This window comes from Zalophus californianus, chromosome 17, assembly GCF_009762305.2.
Source record: "Zalophus californianus isolate mZalCal1 chromosome 17, mZalCal1.pri.v2, whole genome shotgun sequence".
Taxonomy (NCBI): domain Eukaryota; kingdom Metazoa; phylum Chordata; class Mammalia; order Carnivora; family Otariidae; genus Zalophus; species Zalophus californianus.
Genome location: NC_045611.1, coordinates 6,388,301 through 6,411,689, shown reverse-complemented (window position 1 = coordinate 6,411,689; position 23,389 = coordinate 6,388,301). Strand labels below are relative to the sequence as shown.

Below are 23,389 nucleotides of genomic sequence, written 5' to 3'. Positions count from 1 at the left end.
CAGTGCTTCTCAAACAACACCAAGGTATGTTGTGATCACCTGGGGATCTTATTAAAATGCAGAATTTGACAGAATAGTCTTAATTGGTCTAAGACTCTGCATTTCTAAAACTAGCTTCTGAGTGGATGCTATTGGTCCCTGGACAACTTTTTCAAATTTCTGATGCATTAGAATCACCAAGGAGGGCTAGTTAAAAACAACAGCAGGAAATCAAAACTACAGTGAGATAGCATTTCATATCCACTAGGATGGCTACAAAAAACAAAACAAAACAAAACAAAACAAAAACCAGAAAACAACACTCGGTGGCAAGGGTGTGCAGATATTGGAACACTCATGAGTTCTGATGGGAGCATAAAATGGCCCAGCCTCTATGGAAACACTTGGTGGTTCCGTAACAACTTAAACATAGAGTTACCATATGACCCAGCAATTCAATTCCTACATATACTCAAGAGAACAGAAAACAGGTGTTCAAACAAAAACTTGTACACAGTTGTTTATAGCATTCATGATTCATAATAGAGGTGGAAATAACCCAAATTGTTCATTAACTAATGAAACGATAAGCAAAACGTCATCTATTCATACAATGGGATATTATTAATCCATAGAAATGAATGAACCACTGATACATGGTACAGAATGAATGAACCTTGAAAAGATTATGGTAAGTGACAGAAACCAGACACAAAAAGCCACATATTAGATGATCCTATTTATATGAAGTGTCTAAAAAAGGCAAATCCAGAGAGATGGAGAGCATATTAGCCTTTGTCAGGGGCGGGAGGAGAGGGAATAAGAAGGGACTGCTTAATGGCTACAGGGTTTTCTTCCTTTCTTCCTTCTTTCCTTCCTTCCTTCCTTCCTTCCTTCCTTCGTTCCTTCCTTCCTTCCTTCCTCCCTCCCTCCCTCCCTCCCTGCCTCTCTTCCTCCTTTCTCTCTCCCTCTCTCTCGATTATTTTTTTATTTGAGAGCGAGCGAGCGAGCAGATGAGTATGGCAGGGAAGGGGCAGAGGGAGAGGGAGAGAGAAACTTAAGCAGATTCAGGGCTGAGCGTGGAGCCTGACTCGGGGCTGGACAGGGGGCTTTATGTGAGCTTGTCCCAGGGCTCAATCTCATGACCCTGAGATCAGGACCCCGAGATCACTACCTGAGCTGAAACTAAGAGCCAGATGCTTAACCAACTGTGCCCCTAATGGTTATAGGTTTTTCTTCTGAGACAATGAGAATGAGCTAGATAGCAGTGATGTTTGTATGGTATTGTGAAAATACTAAATGCCACTGAATTGTGTACCTTAAAAAGGGTATATGGTGAATTTTATATGCATTTTACCAAAATAAAAAAAAATTGTACCCACCGCCAGATTTCTGATTCAATTGCACTGGAGTGAGACCTGAGGATTTGCACTTCTAACAGCTTCCAAGGGCTGCTCCTGGCTACCAACCACACTTTGAATGACAAGGTCCCAAACTTTGACTTTGATATTCAAATGGTTTGTCACATCCCCAGGGACTGTTGGATTACAAGGAACAACCAAATGCTATTAGTCTCAAATTTCTTCGAACCATGCCTAAAGGAGATTAGCAAACCTGATTCTCTTGGGGCCACGTGCTTAGTCTGTATTTTCAGCTTGGAAAAGCTCAATAAAGGAATGGACTTTGTTACTTGAGTTGACTCCAGATGACCTTAGAGGAGGGAGAAACTGGCTGGGAGCCCGCATTACATTTTCCTAAAACAAGGTCATCTGAGTTCTGGCTTAGGAAGGTATTAGAGAATGAGACAGCTGCTGTGGGCATGGGACTTTGGGACCCCTTGTTAAAGAGCAAAAATTCAACAGAGCAAATTTCTAAGACCTAATTGGCTTTATTAACTGATTCATGAATTGGGCAGCACCCCATCTAGCAAGTAAAGGGGAGATCTGAGGAGTTGTACAAAATGGAAGGTTTTTATAGGAAGGAGAGTGGGGCATGGAGATAACTAGCAAAAGAAAGGATTGTTTCAGATAAATTCACTTTCCCTTAGGGGGAAGAGCAGAGGGTCTTATCAACACTTCGTCTTCCTTTGGGGGTGGTGGTGGGGGAATGGAGAGGGCCCAAGTGACAGATTACCTCACTGGTGTGGCCAGTCAGAAAACTCCTGACGGACCCAGTTAAGACTATATTTCTGTAGGAGTTTCAAAATGTAATTAGGTTAGGTATCAAGCCTTCATTGGGTGATGTGGCCTAGCATAAGTGACTCCATTTTGGGCCTATAGTTTTTCTTTTTGTCATCCTATAAATATGTCCTATACCCAATTCCACTGTGGAGTCCTGTAATTCAACTCAATTCTGCCAATATCTACCTGGAGATAACATCAGATCCTACAGGTTAAGGGCTCAGTCCTACAAGACATCCCCTCCACCCCCTACTTCAGATGCCAGTTTGTCACCTGTGCTTCTGGACCCACCAGCTATAGAATGAAGTTTCCAGGGACCTTCTCCTTGGGTTCAATTAATTTGTTAGAGCTGCTCATAGAACTCAGGAAACCTGCTTACTTACTGGATTACCAGTTTATTACATAGAATATTAAAGGCTACAGATCACCAGCCAGATGAAGAGATATGTAGGACAAGGCATAGGGAAAGGCCAGGGAGCTTCCGTGCTCTCTGAATCTACATTTTCACCAGCCTGGGAACTCTTCAAACCTCTTCCTTTTAGGTGTTTATGGAGGCTTCATTACTTGGGCACTAGTAATTAAATCTTTTGGCCATTGGTGATTGACCTCAATGTCCAGCCCCTCTCCCCTCCCAGGAGCTGGGGGGTTGGGGAAGGACTGAAAGTTCTGCCCCTTGAATCAGCTGGTTGGTTCCCTTGGCAACCAGTCCCCGCCCTTAGGTGAGCTCTTGTCACTCGTTATTAACATAACAAAAGACATCTGCTGAGGTCATCACTTAGGAAATTCCAAGGGTTTTAGGAGCTCTGTGCTAGAAATGGCCAAATAAATATCTCTTATTACAAATCACAGTATCAACAGCCTCAGGCTGAAAGGTTGCACTATTTCCGTCCCCTGCTGGGGCATCCACTTGCAAAACCCTTTGAGTCCCATAATTCCTATGTGCCCATATGCTAGTTTTAGGTAGAAAAGAGAGGATCAGGTAGGTAGTGATCAGACAGTGCTGAAGAGGTTTTGAGGTCCCGTGTTATCTCAGAGGACATCAGGGCCATTTGGCTGGTAGAACCTTAGGATATGTTACTAACTTACTGCTTATGCCATACCAAGGGAGTCAGGAAAAGTCCATGCCTCAGAACAGCGAGAGAGAGGGGGTCGACACTATTCTTTTGAAAGCTCCAAAATTGTAACTTCAAGTTTCCCTCATTTTTAGTCCATGACCAACAGTGATGAGGGAGCAGAAGGCTAACTGAAGACAAAGCACAAGCTGACATCCTGCAACCTCCCCCCAACCTGTCCCGGGTGGAATGTGTGTGACATTCTTCCAGGAAGCTCTCAACTGTCTTAATGTTAATGCCTTACTAGAGGGAAGAACAACCTTCTCACCCCACCAAACCCCACCTGTATTCCAAAACTACCTCAACAGTATCAACAACATGAACGCTGAGTTTATTCACTTGCCAGGGAACAAAGCCACTGAATATTTCCCTGAGACAGACAAACTGGGTGGTAGAAGGTGGAATCTTCTGGAGAAAGGGACGCTATAGTCATGGTGGCTACACTAAGTAAGGATAGAAAGTTTGCAGTTAGGAGGAAGGGTGGAAACGATGTGATTTGGAGTAGTGTCGGGGTCTGGAGTGGACAGCCAGGAAAGAATGCTTGAGACGTCTTCGGTGCAAAAAGGTGTTTTTAGTTTTAAACACGGGGACTGGATCCATGAACAGAAAGAGCTACTGTGAGGAGCAATTGATTAGATACTGTGGGGTTGGGGGAAGTAAAGACAAAGGGAAGTTCCAAAAGGACTTTCATATGCTAAAGAAGACTCCTGGGGTACTGGAGGCCTGGCCAGTGTCAACCTAAGGTTGTTTTTCCCTCTAGCAAGGCTTAACATTAAGACTGTCCCGGAGTTTCCCGGAAGAACCTTATACTCCACCTGCCTAAAGCATTTGTCAATGAGCTGCAAGTTGTAAGGACGTTTCATTTTATCTACATTTCCTCTGCCTTTGTTTCCCACATCAGAAAGAGTCTGTAGGTCTGTGCGTGGTTGGTTAAAATAAATCCCATTGGTGACTGGGTAAGTCACCCCAAGTATTTTATTAGAATTGGCTACTTAGAATCTGTTGTGGGGAAACCTAACATTCAATTTTGGTATGTCCTAAGCAAGTACCGCGCTAAGTGCAAAGTTTTGTTTTTACATTAGTCACATCTGTGATGGGGGGTATGCGTGGGATAGAGTGAGAAATGATACGGTTTTGGAATATAGGTGAGGGTTGGTGGGGTGAGGTCCGGAGCCAATGGCCAAGAAGGAATTCTGGAGACAAGGCTTTGGTGCAAAAAGGTGGTTTTATTAAAGCATGGGGACAGAACCCGAGGGCAGAGAGAGCTGCTGCCCCAGGATTGTGAGGGGTGGCTGATTACACTTGGGAGGTGGGGGAGGTGGGGGAGGTAAGGAAAAGGGAGTTTTCCAAAAGGATTTTCCTACGCTAAAGAGGACCTCCAAGATCCTGGAGGCCTTGCCATTGTCAAGTTCAGGTTGTTTTTCCCTCTAGTAAGGCATTAACATTAAGACAGTTGGGAGCTTCCTGGAGGAATGTCACACATCCCACCCAGGAGTAGTGGGTGTGGCATTTCAGGGGTGTCAGCTTATGCTTTGTCCTCAGCTTGCCTTCTGCTCCCTCATCAGGAAAGAAGTATACTGTCACTTTAAATGTGGTTGCACCCTTGGCAGATGTTTCTAAAGCTCTAGCTTGTCCAGGAGGATTTGTCATCTTTTAAAATTTCAAATGAGCCAGGCCTTACTTTTTGGCCTCCAATGACAAACTCCAAAAACTTAAATTTTTAGTTTTATTTACCAAAATTTTAGGAGATTTTATGGACCTTTATTCAGCCAAAGACCTACATGGGAGCTAAGCAATTCTCCCTTGTTAAGCCTGTCTTAAAGGGAGTATGTATTTTTTAAACTTTTATTTGGAAATAATTAATAGATTCACAGGAAGTTGCAAGGATATGTACAAGGAAGTTCTGTTTACCCTTCATCCCACCTCCCCTAATAACATCTTGCATAAACATGGAGTATCAAAACCATGTAATGTGGTGCAACCACTCTGGAAAACAGTACGGAGGTCCCTGAAAAAATTGAAAATAGAGCTACCCTACGACCCAGCAATTGCACTACTAAGTATTTATCCAAAGGATATAAACAGTGACTCGAAGGGGTACCTGCACCCCAGTGTTTGAAGCAGCAATGTCCACAATAGCCAGAGTATGGAAAGAGCCCAGATGTCTATCGACATATGAATGGATAAAGAAGAGGTGGGGTGTGTGTGTTTGCAATGACGTGGATGGAACTAGAGGATATTATGCAAAGCAAAATAAGTCAGTCAGAGAAAAACAAATACCGTATGATTTCCCTCATGTGGAATTAAGAAACAAAATAGATGAACATAAGGGAAGGGAAGGAAAAATAAAGTAAGACAAAAACAGAGAGGGAGACAAAACATGAGAGACTCTTAACTACAGGAAACAAACAGGGCTGCTGGAGGGGAGGTGGGTGGGGGATGGGGTGACTGGGTGAATGGTATTCAGGAGGGCAAATTGATGGAATGAGCACTGGGTGCTGTATTCTACCTCTGAAACTAATAATACAGTATATGTTAATTAAATTTTATTTAAATTTAAGTTAAATTAAATTTAAATTTTTTAAAAAGATTTTATTTATTTGACAGAGGGAGACACAGCGAGAGAGGGAACACAAGCAGGGGGAGTAGGAGAGGGAGAAGCAGGCTTCCCGCAGGGCAGGGAGCCCCAATGCGGGGTTCTATCCCAGGACCCCGGGACCATGACCCGAGCCAAAGGCAGACACCTAATGACTGAGCCACCCAGGCGCCCCAAATTTAAATTTTAAAAACCATGTAACAGACATTGCTGCAGTGCAAAGAATTACTCAGATTTCACCAGTTATATCTGCACTCACTTATGTGTGCACTTCCTGTGACCTACTGACACAATCAAGACACAGAGGGGTTCCATCACAGGGACCCTCCAAGATGCCCCTTTACAGCCACATCCACTCCCTCACCCCATTCCCAACCCCGACAACCATGAATCTGTTCTCCATCTCTGTAATTTTATTTCAAGAATGTCATATAAATGAAACCATACAATATGCAACCTTTTGAGAGTGGCTTTCACTCAACTAATTTGAAAGGAATATATTTTGATCCAGGCTTATACAGCTCACAAAAACTCCCCTTCTTCCAGCACAACATTAGAAAGTTTCTTTAATCTCAGTTCCCAAAACACAACATATCTTACCCCCCACATCTGTGAGATTTAGATCAAGGGTAAACACTGCCAGGTCTCTATCCAACGTCTGAGATCATATGCACCTTCTACAGCCAAATCAGAGATTAGGTTTTTTTTTTCAGATCTCAAGCTGGTATGAGCTTTTACATGTCCAGAGGATAGAAATATATGGAAAATTTTCAGAAATGTTCTCTAGAAATGTTTAACAACACTGTCTGCACAGTAGAATCACCTGGGGGAGCTTCTTAAACATTCTAGTGCCTATGATGAACCACAAATCAATTAAATCACGTGGGAAGGTGGGGGGGAGGAATAGACTTTTTTTAAAGCTCCCCAGGCAATTCCAATAGCTACTAAGTATGAAAACTATTGCTCTAAAACAATTAACAGAGGGTCTCAAAATTTGGGGTCACAGGAGTAAATCAGGTTCACCCAGGGAATGTGGGAACACCACAAAAGCCGAGGCTCGTTTCTCCTTGAAGGGCCTTGACCTCTGGCTGCTTCATTAGTTCCCCAGGTGATTCTGATACTCACCAACATTGAGAACCACTGACTCAGAAAAACTGTCCTCACATTAAAATCACCTTCAGAGTTTTATTTAAATACTGATGTTCAGGTCCCACTGCCAGAATTGTTTTATTTCTTTGTTCTAGGGTAGGGCCTGGGCATTAAGTTTTTTGTTTATGTTTTTTGTTTTGCTGTGTTTTAATGTTCCCAAGGTGATTCTGTGCCTACCGAGTTATATACCACAGATCTGGAATTTAAAAACAAAATTTAGGGACGCCTGGGTGGCTCAGTCGGTTAAGCGTCTGACTTTGGCTCAGGTCATGATCCCAGGGTCCTGGGATCGAGTCCCGCATCGAGCTCCTTGCTTAGCAAGGAGCCTGCTTCTCCCTCTGCCTGCCTCTGTCTCTCCCTGATAAATAAATAAAATCTTTAAAAAAAAATTTAAAAATAAGCACAAAGTGTATATTTGTCTCTCTGGGCATTCTGGTTTTATTTGATGTCAGCTAGTGGATGAGTATGTAGATTTCCAAGACAGCCTTCTTGGAATTACATCAGTACTCTGTACGGTCATTAACGCTATAACCCACACGTTTACCCAGGGTTGTGTGTTCCTCACCAGTTCTTTTGCGTCCCAATAGATAAGCCCTCTGTTTTGGAAGTCAAGTTTTCCCTTAGAAATGGAAATAAACTTACCACATTCTTGGCAACCTCTTGCCTTGCTGACTTCTGGCAATAGGAATTTAACCTGAACGGAACAAAAACAGAAATTACAAATCTAACTGGATAGGCAATGAAGGGGTGCATAAAGTCAAGAAGGAAGCATGCTCTGAGACCCTGTGAGGATCTCGGTCAGCGAGACTTGGACATCTGCACTTACCTCATCCTATGCCCCCAGGAATCTTAGACACTACTAGGAAACATTAACAGCAGGGTTGAATCTATGAGGTTGAACCTTACAGAACTGCCATTTTGTAGGGCAGAAATGGTCTAATAATGGCAACTTCACAGGGTTCGATATCATACAAAAGACAAACGTGTCTTAACTGTTTGGTCCAAAGCACGTTTTCTGTGTAGATTGATAATATGGGATATGATCAATTCTTACCACCTGTCCTATCATCTGTAACGCAGTAGGTCACCCTGAAAGCACATATTCAGAAATATGTGACCAAAACCCTAAGGTAATAGTTCAAGGCTTAGTAGTCAAAAGAATCACTTGGATTGGTTTCATTTGCAGATTCTGCTTCAGTAGGTCTAGGATGGGTCCTAGAAATCCACATAAACAAGTACTGTTGGGAAAGCCTGAAACAGGTGCGCTTACTACTCTAAGAAACACCAAACATACAGAACCTTTTGGGCTATTGAAAAATTCTGAAAACCTTGAGTAGCCCTAACACAAGAAAGCTCGTATAGGGAGCTTACTTTGTGCCAGGCACCATTCTAATATATTAATATGTTTGACCTTCACAACAGCTCTGTGATGCATATACTATCATTCTCAATTTACAGATGAAAAAAACAGAGATACATAAACATAAAATGACTTTCCTGATTTTAATTTATTTTACTCATCAATGACAGACCTGGGATTTGAACGTAGGCAGCACTGGCTTCAAAATCGGCTCTTTACCACAGCCCTCTGCTAACCGACATGGTAGCCAGCCAGGTTCTCCTTATCTGTAAAATTGTGGAGAAGTGAGATGGGTGTAACTCTGCAAACTGGGTTGCAAATTAGAACATGTTGCTTTACCTTCTTGGGCCTTTCTCACCAGTAAAAGGAAAAAGTTGGGTTTGGAACTCTTAACATTTTGTGATACTAAAACTTTAAAAAGAATCAGCTGGGGGTACCTGGGTGACTCAGTCAGTTAAGGGTGGAGCTCTTGGTCTCAGGGGTGTGAGTTCAAGCCCTGGGTTGGGCTCCATGCTGGGTGTGGAGCGTATGTTTAAAAAAAAAAAATCAGCTGGTTATCTGAGGCAAGACAGAAACCAGAGTTTAATGTTTTTTTTCTTTTTCCTCTGTCTCCCCCAGAGTCTAGTGTTTGATGCCAGATGCTATAATGAAATTCCATCAGTTAAGCCTCAGGACTCTTTCTTTTAAGTGACAGGGTCAATCCTCAAACTAACTAAAACAGAAGAGGGAAAAGGAATTAATTGGCTCACCCACTGACTAGAACTAAGTCATAAAATGGGTTCATCATAGCTCTTCCCCCCAGCTCGTCTCCTGTTTCCCTTCGCAACCCCCCACTTACAACTTCTCCTCTCCCTTTCTTGCTCCTCTGCTTTCCTTTGCTTACCTTCTCCAATATGGTAGCAGAAATGACCCCTGGGAGTTCTGGCTTTCCACCATTATCCTACTCACATAGCCAGGAATAAACAATAAGGTCATCTCCCTTCCACCATCCTCAGGATTCTGGCTCAATTGAGGTCACATGCTCAGCCCCAACCCAATCTCCTGGTCCAGGGAATGGAGTATTGTGGTGGGTCAGTCTGCCCCTTTCAATGAGGAAGACAGAAACATTAATCAATAGTCTTCCCACAAAAACAGGGGGGTAAGGATGAGTATTTCCTAAAACGAAATTATGTGAGCCAGACCAAAGTTTTAACAATCATGTAAGAATAAGGATGATAATTGAATTATTCTAGGTCTCTCTTCTTCAATGCCTATGCTCTCCCCATCCCCCTCACCAGTTTTATTGAGATATAGTTGACATATAACCTTGTATTAGTTTAAGGTAGATAATATACTGATATGATATATGTATATATTGCAAAATGATTACCACAAAAGTTTAGTTACCATCTATCACCTCACATAGATACAATTTCTTTTTCTTATGATGAAAACTTTTAAGATTTACTCTCCTAGCAAATTTTCAAATATATAATATGGTATCATTAACCATCACTATGTTGTACATTATATCTCTGGAACTTACCTATGTTATAACTGGAAGTTTGTACTCTTTGACCTTCACCCATTTCACCGCACCCTCCACCTCTGGTAACCATCAACCCATTCCCTGTATCTGTAAAGTGCGATCATACAGTATTTCTTTTCTTTCTGACTTATTTCACTTAGCATAATGCCCTCAAGGCCCTCAAGATTCTCAAGGTCTACCCATGTTGGTGCAAATGGCAGGATTGCCTTCCTAACTTTTAACAGTTGAATAATATTCCATTGCATATATATACTAAGTTTTCTTTATCCATTCCTCCACTGATGGACACTTAGGTTGTTTCCATGTCTTGGCCGTTGTAAATAATGCTGCAATGAACACAAGGGTGCAGATGTTATGCTCTTTTTATATTGAAATTTTTGAGATCATCATAGACTTACCTAGAGTTTTAAGAAAGAATAGAGATCTTATGTACTCTTTACCCTGTTTCCTCCAATAGTTGTTTTGCAAAACTATAGTACAATATTATAAGCAGCATACTAATAATGGTAATCCACCAGTGTTATTCAGATTTTCCCAACTTGACCTGTACTTGTGTGTATTTGGTTCCATACATTTTCATGTTCATTTTCCTTTTTTTTAAATTTTTTATTGTTATGTTAATCACCATACATTACATCATTAGTTTTTGATGTAGTGTTCCATGATTCATTGTTTGTGTATAACACCCAGTGCTCCATGCAAAACATGCCCTCTTTAATACCCATCACCAGGATAACCCATCCCCCCACCCCCTCCCCTCTAGAACCCTGTTTATTTCTCAGAGTCCATTGTCTCTCATGGTTCTTTTCCCCCTCCGATTTGCCCCCCTTCATTCTTTCCCTCCTGCTATCTTCTTCTTCTTTTTTTTTTCTTAACATATATTGCATTGTTTCCGAGGTACAGATCTGTGATTCAACAGTCTTGCACACTTCACAGCGCTCACCATAGCACATACCCTCCCCAATGTCTATCACCCAGCCACCCCATCCCTCCCACCCCCCACCACTCCAGCAACCCTCCATTTGTTTCCTGAGATTAAGAATTCCTCATATCAGTGAGGTCATAGGATACATGTCTTTCTCTGATTGACTTATTTCGCTCAGCATAACACCCTCCAGTTCCACCCATGTCCTTGCAAATGGCAAGATCTCATTCCTTTTGATGGCTGCATAATATTCCATTGTACATATATACCACTTCTTCTTTATCCATTCATCTGTCGATGGACATCTTGGCTCTTTCCACAGTTTGGCTATTGTGGACATTCCTGCTATAAACATCGGGGTGCACGTACCCCTTCGGATCCCTACATTTGTATCTTTGTGGTAAATACCCAGTAGTGCAATTGCTGGCTCGTATGGTAGCTCTATTTTCAACTTTGTGAGGAACCTCCATCCTGTTTTCCAGAGTGGCTGCACCAGCTTGCATTCCCACCAACAGTGTAGGAGGGTTCCCCTTTCTCCGCATCCCCGCCAACATCTGTCGTTTCCTGACTTGTTAATTTTAGCCATTCTGACGGGTGTGAGGTGGTATCTCATTGAGGTTTTGATTTGGATTTCCCTGATGCCGGGCAATGTTGAGCACATTTCATGTGTCTGGTGGCCATTTGGATGTCTTCTTTGGAAAAATGTCTGTTCATGTCTTCTGCCCATTTCTTGATTAGATCATTTGTTCTTTGGGTGTTGAGTTTAAGAAGTTCTTTATAGATTTTGCATACTAGCCCTTTATCTGATATGTCATTTGCAAATATTTTCTCCCATTCTGTCAGTTGTCTTTTGGTTTTGTGGACTGTTTCTTTTGCTGTGCAAAAGCTTTTTATCTTGATGAAGTCCCAATAGTTCATTTTTGCCCTTGCTACCCTTGCCTTTGGCGATGTTTCTAGGAAGAAGTTGCTGTGGCTGAGGACGAAGAGGTTGCTGCCTGTGTTCTCCTTAAGGATTTTGATGGACTCCTGTCTCACATTTAGGTCTTTCAACCATTTGGAGTCTATTTGTGTGTGTGGTGTAAGGAAATGGTCCAGTTTCATTCTTCTGCATAGTACCATACTGTCTTGATGATGACAGCTTTGTAATAGAGCTGGAAGTCCGGAATTGTGATGCCCCTAGCTTTGCTTTTCTTTTTCCACATTCCTCTGGCCATTCGGGGTCTCTTCTGGTTCCATACAAATTTTAGGATTATTTGTTCCATTTCTTTGAAAAAAGTGGATGGTATTTTGATGGGGATTGCATTGAATGTGTAGATTGCTCTAGGTAGTGGTGACATCTTCACAATATTTGTTCTTCCAATCCATGAGCATGGAACGTTTTTCCATTTCTTTGTGTCTTCCTCAATTTCTTTCATGAGTATTTTACAATTTTCTGAGTATAGATCCTTTGCCTCTTTGGTTAGATTTATTCCTAGGTATCTTATGGTTTTGGGTGCAATTGTAAATGGGATCGACTCCTTAATTTCTCTTTCTTCTGTCTTGCTGTTGGTGTATAGGAATGCCACCGATTTCTGTGCATTGATTTTATATCCTGCCACTTTACTGAATTCCTGTATGAGTTCTAGCAGTTTTGGGGTGGAGTCTTTCGGGTTTTCCAGATAAAGTATCATATCATCTGCAAACAGTGAGTTTGACTTCTGCTTTTCTGATTTGGATGCCTTTGATATCTTTTTGTTGTCTGATTGCTGTGGCTACGACTTCTAATACTATGTTGAATAGCAGTGGTGAGAGTGGACATCCCTGCCGTGTTCCTGACCTTAGGAGGAAAGCTCTCAGTTTTTCCCCATTGAGAATGATATTCACTGTGGGTTTTTCATAGATGGCTTTTATGATGTTGAGGTATGGACCCTCTGACCCTATACCTATACTCTGAAGAGTTTTGATCAAGAAAGGATGCTGTACTTTGTCAAATGCTTTTTCTGCATCTATTGAGAGGATCATATGATTCTTGTTCTTTCATTAATGTATTATATCATGTTGATTGATTTGCAGATGCTGAACCAACCTTGCAGCCCAGGGATAAATCCCACTTGGTCGTGGTGAATAATCCTTTTAATGTACTGTGGGATCCTATTGGCTAGTATTTGGGTGAGAATTTTTGCATCCATGTTCATCAAGGATATTGGTCTGTAATTCTTTTTGATGGGGTCTTTGTCTGGTTTGGGAATCAAGGTAATGATGGCCTCATAAAATGAGTTTGGAAGTTTTCCTTCCATTTCTATTTTTTGGAACAGTTTCAGAAGAATAGGTATTAATTCTTCTTTAAATGTTTGGTAGAATTCCCCTGGGAAGCCATCTGGCCCTGGGCTTTTGTTTGTTGGGAGACTTTTGATGACTGCTTCAATTTCCTTAGTGGTTATAGATCTGTTCAGGTTTTCTATTTCTTCCTGGTTCAGTTTTAGTAGTTGATACATCTCTAGGAATGCATCCATTTCTTCCAGGTTATCTAATTTGCTGGCATCTAGTTGCTCATAATATGTTCTTATAATTGTTTGTATTTCTTTAGTGTTGGTTGTGATCTCTCCTCTTTCATTCATGATTTTGTTGATTTGGGTCATTTCTCTTTTCCTTTTGATAAGTCTGGCCAGGGGTTTATCAATCTTGTTAATTCTTTGAAAGAACGAGCTTCTGGTTTCATTGATCTGTTCTACTGTTCTTTTGGTTTCTATTTCATTGATTTCTGCTCTGATTTTTATTATTTCTCTTCTCCTGCTGGGTTTAGGCTTTATTTGCTGTTTTTTCTCTAGCTCCTTTAGGTGTAGGGTTAGGATGTGTATTTGAGGCCTTTCTTGTTTCTTGAGAAAGGCTTGTATTGCTATATACTTTCCTCTTGTATTGCTATATACTTTCCTCCCAAAGATTTTGAATAGTTGTGTTTTGCTTTTCATTGGTTTCCATGAATTTTTTTAATTCTTCTTTAATTTCCTGGTTGACCCATTCATTCTTTAGTAGGATGCTCTTTAGCCTCCGTGTATTTAAGTTCTTTCCAACTTTCCTCTTGTGACTGAGTTCTAGTTTCAAAGCATTGTGGTCTGAAAATATGCAGGGAATGATCCCAATCTTTTGGTACCGGTTGAGACCTGATTTGTGACCTAGGATGTGATCTATTCTGGAGAATGTTCCATGGGCACTAGAGAAGAATGTGTATTCTGTTGCTTTGGGATGGAATGTTCTGAATATGTCTGTGAAGTCCATTTGGTCCAGTGTGTCATTTAAAGTCTTTATTTCCTTGTTGATCTTTTGCTTAGATGATCTGTTCAGTCAGGGGGATGTTAAAGTCCCCCACTATTATTGTATTGTTGTCAGTGTGTTTTTTGCTTTTGTTATTAATTGGCTTATATAATTGGCTGCTCCCATGTTAAGGACATAGATATTTACAACTGTTAGATTTTCTAATTGGATAGACCCTTTAAGTAGGATATAGTGTCCTTCCTCATCTCTTATTACAGTCTTTGGTTTAACATCTAATTGGTCTGATATAAGGATTGCCACCCCAGCTTTCTTTTGGTGTCCGTTAGCATGGTAAATGGTTTTCCACCCCCTCACGTTCAATCTGGGGGTGTCTTTGGGTCTAAAATGAGTCTCTTGCAGACAGCAGATTGATGGGTCTTGTTTTTTTATCCAATCTGATAGCCTGTGTCTTTTGATTGGGGCATTTAGCCCATTTACATTCAGGGTAACTATTGAAAGATATGAATTTAGTGCCATTGTATTGCCTGTAAGGTGACTGTGACTGTATATTGTCTGTGTTCCTTTCTCGTCTATGTTGCTTTTAGGCTCTCTCTCTGCTTAGTGGACCCCTTTCAATATTTCTTGTAGGGCTGGTTTCGTGTTTGCAAATTCCTTTAGTTTTTGTTTGTCCTGGAAGCTTTTTATCTCTCCTTCTATTTTCAATGACAGCCTAGCTGGATATGGTATTCTTGGCTGCATATTTTTCTCGTTTACTGCTCTGAGGATATCATGCCAGTCCTTTCTGGCCTTCCAGGTCTCTGTGGACAGGTCTGTTGCCAATCTAATGTTTCTACCATTGTAGGTTACATATCTCTTCTCCTGAGCTGCTTTCAGGATTTTCTCTTTGTCTCTAAGACTCGTAAGTTTTACTATTAGACGTTGGGGTGTTGTCCTATTTTTATTGATTTTGAGAGGGGTTGTCTTTGCCTCCTGGATTTTGATGCCTGTTTCCTTCCCCACATTAGGGAAGTTCTCTTGTATAATTTGCTCCAATATACCTTCTGCCCCCGTCTCTCTTTCTTCTTCTTCTTCTGGGATCCCAATTATTCTAATGTTGTTTTGTCTAATGGTATCGCTTATCTCTCGAATTCTGCCCTCGTGATCCAGTAGTTGTTTATCTCTCTTTTTCTCAGCTTCTTTATTTTCCATCATTAGGTCTTCTATATCAGTAATTCTCTCTTCTGCCTCATTCATCCTGTTAGTGCCCCCATTTTTGATTGCACCTCATTAATAGCCTTTTTGATTTCGACTTGATTAGATTTTAGTTCTTTTATTTCTCCAGAAAGGGTTTCTCTAATAACTTCTATGCTTTTTTCAAGCCCAGCTAGTTTCTTTAAAATCATCATTCTGAACTCTAGTTCCAACATCAGACTAATGTCTGTATTGAGTAGGTCCCTGGCAGTTGGTATTGCCTCTTGTTTTTTGTTGAGGTGATTTTTTTCCATCTTGTCATTTTGTTCAGAGGAGAATAGATGAATGAGAGAACAAAATGCTAACAGGGTAACAACGTCCCCAGAAAATATACTCTAAACAAATCAGAAAAGACCTGAAATGTGGGGAAAAGAAAGGGAAAGAAAGAAAAAAGAAAAAGATAAAAACAGAACAGAACAGAACAAAACAAAACAAAACAAAAAACAGAATATGATCAAATATGATCAGGCTGGTGCATAGATCAGTGCCACACACTAGATTTTGGATATATTTTGGTCTGTTAGAAGAAACTGCCTCCCAAAATTTTAAAGAAAGAAAAACTTGTATCTGTACAAAAATAAGGGTTAATACAATGAAGGGATGGAATATGATTGTAAAGATGAAAATTATAAAAGATTTTATGAAAGGAATTGATAAGAAGTTGGTTGAAAAAAGAAAGAAGAGGATTTAAAAAAAAACAAAGAAAAAAAAAGGAGAGACTGTGATCAGGCGGGAGACTAGAACAGAGCCATACACTAGAGATGTAGGGTATATTTTGATCTGTTAGAAGAAAGTGTATCTCAAAATTTTAAAGAGAGAACAACTTATATATATGCCAAAAATAAGGGTAACTACTATGAAGAGGTAGAATATGACTCTAAAAATGAAAAAGAAATGTTTTTTAAAAAAGGGATTGCTAAGATGTTGGTTGAAATAGGGAAAAAGAAACATTAAAAAAAAAGACAGTTAAAAAATTAACTTTGAAAGACTAAAGAATCATGGTAAAAAAGCCATGAATTCTGTGTGCAGTATTCCTCTAGCGCTGGAGTTCTCCCGTTCTCCTTGATCGGTAAACTTGGTCTTGGCTTGCTGGCTGTTTGTGCTGATCTTCTGGGGGAGGGGCCTGTTGCCGTGGTTCCCAAATGTCTTTGCCGGAGGCGGAATTGCCCCACCCTTGCTGGTCCGGGCTAAGCAAGCTGCTCCGGTTTGCTCTCGGGAGCTTTTGTTCCCTGCAAGCCTTCCGTACAGCCTTGGAGGACGAGAATGAAAATGGCGGCCTCCCAATCTCCGCCTGAAGGAGCCGAGAACTCGGGGCCCCGCTCCTCAGTGCGCCCCCAGAGAAAAGCAGTCACTCCCGTTTCCCCGGTCTCCAGCCGCACTCCGTGCTCACCCGGCCTGTGACCGAGCGTTTCTATCTCTGGCACCCGACCCCGTGTGGAGTCTCCAAACCCAGCAGATCCCTGCGGTGCGCTCCCGCGCTGCTCCTCCCGGGGGAGGAAGGGGAGTCTCCCCGGCTCTGCCGCTTGTTGGGTCCCTGCTGGAGGCGCAGTGGACCGACTGGGCCGCGGATCACGGTTTATGGCCACCCCGAGCTGAGAGCCCGCGCCTTGGCTCCGTGTCTGCAGCCGGCTTCCCCGCTCCGATACCTGGGAGCTCTGGCGCACTCAGGCACCCCCGGTCTTTCTGTGACCCCGAGGGTCCTGAGACCACACTGTCCCGCGAGGGTTCCACCCCCCGCTTAGCCACTGGAGCGACGTCCCTCAGCGGAGCCGGCTTCTCAAAGTTCTGATTTTGTGCTCCGCGGCTCTATCACTTGCCAGAAGTGGCCGACGGAGGCCCCCTCCCCCGCCGTCTATCCTCCCGAATATCGCCTCAGATTCACTTCTCCGCATGTCCTACCTTCCAGAAAGTGGTTGCTTTTCTGTTCAGACAGTTGTTGCTACTCTCCTCTTCGATCTCCTGTTGAGTTCGTAGGTGTTCAGAATGGTTTGATCCCTATTCAGCTGAATCCCTGGGACCAGACGAAATCCAGGTCTCCTACTCCTCCGCTATGTAGCTCCTCCCCCTCCCCATTTTCCTTTTAATTGCATTCTATGCTTTCAGATCAAGGCTAGATAATCAAATTTAAGGCATGGGAATTGCTAATGTCTCTACTAAGACTGTTCTTTAAGAAACCACATCATGGTCATTGGAGTCATGCTTTCTTTGTGTGCAGAAATGAATTCAGTGTTTTATAGGGGTCTAGGAGGATGTAGTGGAAAGCCTATCAAAAAACAATGGTTTGTCCTACCCATTACAGACCATAAGGTGATGACTTAAGTATACCTTGATAAATGATCTTTAGTAAATGTTAGATGTGAGTATGAGCCATATTTTGTTGTCTCAAATACACTGACAACTTTAATTTGGGGATAGAGGTAGGATGCAGGCGAAGAGAACTCAGGCTAAGGAAGATGTTCTCCATGGATGAAACATACCCAATTAGAAAAAAAAGAAAAGAGACTCTCACAGGGGAAAGGAATCATTTCCAAAGTTGTGAAGTCAGAAGAACAAGGACAAGCACATATAGGAAACTGGACCCATGTTTGGTTTGCTGAGAAATTGCTGAAGGCTGGGAAAGCTAGTGGCACAGGGATGCCTGGAAAGGTTAAAAGCAGGGAACACAGGAAGTCTTCCACCCATGCAGAGATGGTTGTGCAAATGTCCTGGGGGATTTAGGCAGAGAATAACCATGAAGTCATCTTTGGCATTTCTTGATGTGCATGGTCTCTGGAAGCCAGGTGGTGGTGTTTTCTTCCTTCCCTTCCCTTCCCTTCCCTTGCCTTGCCTTGCCTTGCCTTGCCTGACCTTCCCTTCCCTTCCCTTCCCTTGCCTTTTCTTCCCTTCCCTTCCCTTAAAATTTGATATAATTGATATACAATAAACTGTTCGTACTTAAAGAACACAATTTGTGGGGCTCCTGGGTGGCTCAGTTGGTTAAACATCTGACTCTTGCTTTCAGCTCAGGTCATGATCTCAGGTTCATCGGATCGAGCCCCACATTAGGCTCGGTGCTCAGAAGGGAGTCTGCTTCTCTCCCTCTGCCCCTCCCCCAGCTGATGCACACTCTCTTTCTAAAATAAATAAAATAAAATCTTTAAAGTACACAATTTGGTAAGTTTAGACATATGTATGTATCCAGGAAATCATCACCACAATTAAGATAGTGAAATTGTCCATCATCCCCAAAAGCTTCCTTGTCTGCCTTTCTAATCCTTCCCCTGCCCCATTGCAGGTAACAACTGATCTGTTTATATCACTATAGATTGGTTTGCATTTCCTAGAATTTTAAATATATGGAATCACACAGTCCACACTGTTTTTTGTCTGGCTCTTTCATTCACCGTAATTATTTTGAGACTCATCTATGCTGTTGTGTGTATCAAATTTATTCCCTTTTGTTTTAAAAAGATTTTATTTTTAAGTAATCTCTACACTCAACACAGGGCGCGAATTCACAAGATCCAGAGCTGCATGCTCCACCGACTGAACCAGCCAGGGACCCCTCAAGTTCAGTCCTTTCAATGAACTTTTTAAAATGGCTGAGTTGTATTCCATTGCATGGCTGTGTCTGAGTTCATTTAGCCATTCACCCAGTGCTTGCTTCTTTGACTAGAGAAATCTTGGCCAAAGCTGGGAGCCCTCATGTCATTGTCCACTCTCCCTGGGTTCCCCATGAGGTCCCCTGAGTGCTGTGAGGCCTCACTGTCTGCAGCCCTCCCCAGTCTCGGTGTCTTCCAGAAAAGAACACCAGGAACACATCCGTATTCATTTCCTAGGGCCACTGTAACAAATTACAGTAGCTTAAAACAACAGGAAGTTGTTCCATCACAGTTCTGGAGACCAGAATTAAAATTAATTAAGGTGTCGCCAGGGTCAACTCCCTGTGAAGACTCTAGGGAAGAATGCCTTTTTGACTCTCCCAGCTTTGGGGGGCTCCAGGCCGTCCTTGGCTTGTGGCAGCATCCCTCCCATCTCTGCCTCCACCCTCACGTGTTCTGTTCCCCTGGTTCTCTGTGTGTTTTATTTTTGGTCCCTTACAAGAAAGCCCATTATTGAATTTAGGGCCCATCCTGATCTGGGTTGGTCTCATCTTGAGATCTGTACTTTAATTACATCTGCAGAGACTCTTACTCCATTAAGGTCACTTGACTTCTTTGACTCCCCTTGCTTCTGCTCTCCATAGCTCCTCCTGCACATGTGGTCCATCCGATAGACCTGGTGTAAGGATCAATTTCTCCCAGCTTCTAAGCAAAGTGTGGTCCAGGTGCAATAAAGAGCATCCCCCCCAGCCCTAGGTGGCCCTCCTAGAATAAGCCCTTTCTCACTCCCTCATACAAAGATGCCCCACAGTCCCTACGGTGTGCATTATGCCTTGTTTTGACAAGTATTAGCTCCAGTTTGTTCAACTACAGGTGCTGGAATGGGCTGACCAGTACCCCTCCCCCAGATATGTCCACCCAGAACCTCAGAACAGTGGTTGGCTGAACTGGAAGGTCAGAGGCTGGGGCAGATCTTCTTTATCTCACCTGAATCACATTTAGCTTAGAAACCAGGACAGATTGACCTTTCCACTTGGTTTGTCATTGGACCAGCTGTGAGGGAGCTGCCATGGACGGCAGAAGCAAGGGAAGCTGGATCATGGTTGTGACCAAGAACAGGCACTAACCTGGGTACAGAAGCCCCCTTACCTGCCCTTTTTCCACCTTAGTCACCACTGATACCAGTTCCTGGCACGCGGTAGGTCCTGTTTAAACACTTAGTGGATGAACAAATGAAAACATCAGACCTGATATTTTTTTTCTCTCATTCCCACAGGAGGGGTCCCAATGGAAAAGCTGGCAGCCTATAGCTCATCCAAGGCGGCTCTGACCATGTTCTCAGCAGTCATGAGACAAGAGCTTTCCAAATGGGGAATTAAAGTCTCTGTCATCCAGCCTGGAGGCTTCAGAACGAGTAGGTGTCTAAGCCTAAGAGTCCCTCCCTCAGTGTTCACCCTGAAAGGGATGCTGAAGGTCCTTTGGATGTGGTTTTGGAATGTAGGTGAAGTTTGGTGGAGTGGGGTCTGGAACCAATGGCCATGAAAGAATTCTTGAGACATCTTTGGGGCAAAAACATGTTTTAATTAAAGCACAGGGACAACCCGTGGGCAGAGAGAGCTGCTGCCCCAGGATTGTGAGGGGTGGCTGATTATACACTTGGGAGTTGGGGGAGGTAAGTAAAGGGAGGTTTCAAAAGGATTTTCCTACGCTAAAGAGGACCTCCAAGATACTGGAGGCCTTTGCCATTGTCAAGTTCAGGTTGTTTTTCCGTCTAGTAAGGCATTAACATTAAGACAGTTGGGAGCTTCCGAGGAGTGTCACACATCCCACCAGGAGTATGGGGGAGGCGGGGCTGGGTAGGAAGAAAACTGAGGCTCAGAGAGGTTAAGAGCCACAGAGGTGGTACGAGTCCGAGATGGGATTTAGGTCCAGGTCACCCTAACAATTTCGTTGTGTATGGCCCCAAAGTGGCAGAGGATGGGTTTGTGGGTGTCAAAAGTGGCAGACGAAAGTTGACAGAAGTCTGGTGGCTTTGTTACCAATAAAAAGAGCTTTGGGGTCTCTGCACAGAGTACCCACAGAAGTGGTTAGAAAGTCCATGAGGTGTTTAGAGAGGGAGGAAGTGGGGAGGAAAAGGAATCCCTCAGTCTGGGAAAGCAGAGACTGGGGGAGAGTTAGCTGGAGGAACATAGTTCACACAACATGCTGTTCTAGACCCAGAAACCTCGAGAGTACTTGTCAGGGTAATCGTTTCTTTATTTGTGGTCTTGTGCCTTCATGAAAAGAACTGAGCAAATCCATTTGCATTTCTGTGAGTATAATTGAAAGTCACTGGATTACGTTTCACAGCCAGGCTTCCCCACAGACCTGATATCCTGGAGTCACCCAAGCTAGTAAACCCAGGCTCATCCCACAGCCATCCCTGGAGCGATCACACACTTTGCAGGAGGGAGCATGAGCTGCTGCATCCTTTCTGGAAAGTAATCTGGCAGAAGGTATTAAAATTCAAAATGCAGATGCCTTTTGACCAGCTAACCGCATTGTGGGAGTTGCCTGCAGACATAACAACAGTAAAATACAAAAGGATGTATTGTGCAAGGCTATTTGTGGCAGCATCACTGAAATGTTGAAACATAGGAATGACTGCAAAGTCCTTTGATAGAGAAGTGGTTGCCTAAAAGCTATTCAGTGGGAAATTTCTGCTGCTCTGTTTTAAATCTGTGGCTTGACTATCAGAGGCAGGTCTGTGATTTATTACTAAGCAAGCAATCATATCTTTGGAAAACACTGTATAGTGTGAGCCTTTTTGGATTTTGTTTGTTCCTGGTAATATAAAGTTAAGCCAAAGCCTTCTATGCGTATATATGTTTGTATGAACAAGGAGGGAATACAGAAGGACACACAAAATTGTAAGTTACCTTAGGAGAGGTTAATTTTAAAAACATATACATCCTATTATTTACTTTATTTCATGTAATGAGCAGGCATTGCTACTCTATTTTCAAGTAAATATATATAATTAAGTTATATATGATAAGCAACCATTGCTTCTATATTAAATGTTTATATATTTAATCACATATAATTTGTATGTTAAAATTTAAGTGTATATTTAAATGTATATTTGTTATATATTGTTTAAAATTATATTTATTAGGTAGATAAGATGATAGTCAACATTGTGTATTTAATTTTATACCTAGAAATAGGTTATCACTTCTATATTAAAAATTATATATAGATGTATATATGTGTATGCATATATATGCATGTATATTATATTGTATATGTTACATTTTATATTGTATATAATTATCATGAAAATGGATGTAATAGAATGTTTGTGGCAGCACGATTTGTAAGAATCCCAAATTGGAAACAACCCCAATACCCATCACAGTATAATGGACCAATAATTTATGACATATTTACACATGGAAAACTGCACTGACGGGAATTGAACCGCACGGTACATGGATGAATCTCACAGCGTAATATATGATTCCATTTACGTAATGTCCAAATCCAGGCAAAACTGCTCTGTTCTGTTAACTTGGGACAGTGGCTCCTGGGAAGGGGGCTAGGAGTGGGGCCTTCCAGGCCGGTTTGCCTTCTTCTTCTGCCGCTGGCGGCACGGGCTATTTAGTTTGTGGAAACCCAGTCCCGTGTGAACTTTTCTGTATGTATGTCAAAAAAAATATATTAAATACCATTTTAAAGCACATTTACATAAAAGGTGTTTGAGAACGCCCATCCTTCCCAACAGAAGCCAATTCACAAGGGCCTGCTTCCCTGGTAGGGGGTCAGACATGCCCGATACGGCCTCCCCAGTATCTGAGCCCCCCTTCTGCTTGCATCGCAGACATTGCAGGCTCCAGCGAAGAGTGGAGCAAGCAAGAAAAGGACATCTTGGACCACCTGAGCTCTGACGTTCAGGAAGACTACGGCCGGGACTACATCCTCGAGCAGCGGAATTACCTTAAGTTGATCAACATGAAGGCCAGCACAGATATGTCCCCTGTGCTCCTGGACATCCGACATGCTGTGTCTGCTAAGAGCCCCTTCGCCTTTTATGCGCCGGGGGCGATGGCTTATTCGTTGATCTGCTTTGTTTCCTTTAGTCCTACTGGCATATTTGATTATTTTAGCAAAAATTGCATAACTTTGGAGGGGGCTTGCCCAGAGCGCTAATTAAGTAGGCCTACTGAAGAACAGGCCACACGGGCAAATATGTGGAAATGTTAGTCTTGGAACGAAAGGGAAACTTGAACTTCCCATTAAAGTTGTGGTTTCCTACCTTGCATTCCCTGTGAATTCTGTTGATTGACCAGGACTTAGTGGTGAGAAGGCTAGTGGGTAGAAATGACGTTAATCGAGTGCCTGCTCTGCACAGATACATTTCAGATACTCTCTCATCTAGTTCTCATCGGAGAACCAAGGTAGGTATCTCTACCCCTACTTAACAGTAAGGGAATTAAGGATCAGAGAGGGTGGGTG

The 23,389-nt window shown here is 42.4% G+C and overlaps 1 protein-coding gene across 1 annotated transcript in view; it reads left to right on the top strand.

The window, feature by feature from the left end:
* Window positions 1–23,188, top strand: part of HSD17B2 (hydroxysteroid 17-beta dehydrogenase 2) — a 75,012-nt gene extending 51,824 nt beyond the window's left edge. Inside the window, exons 4-5 of the mRNA XM_027619047.2 lie at window positions 20,169–20,306; window positions 22,755–23,188. Of these exons, the coding sequence (XP_027474848.2) occupies window positions 20,169–20,306; window positions 22,755–23,083 (467 nt within the window). The 3' untranslated portion in view covers window positions 23,084–23,188. The remainder of the gene's footprint in view (window positions 1–20,168; window positions 20,307–22,754) is intronic.
* Window positions 23,189–23,389: the final 201 nt, after the last annotated feature.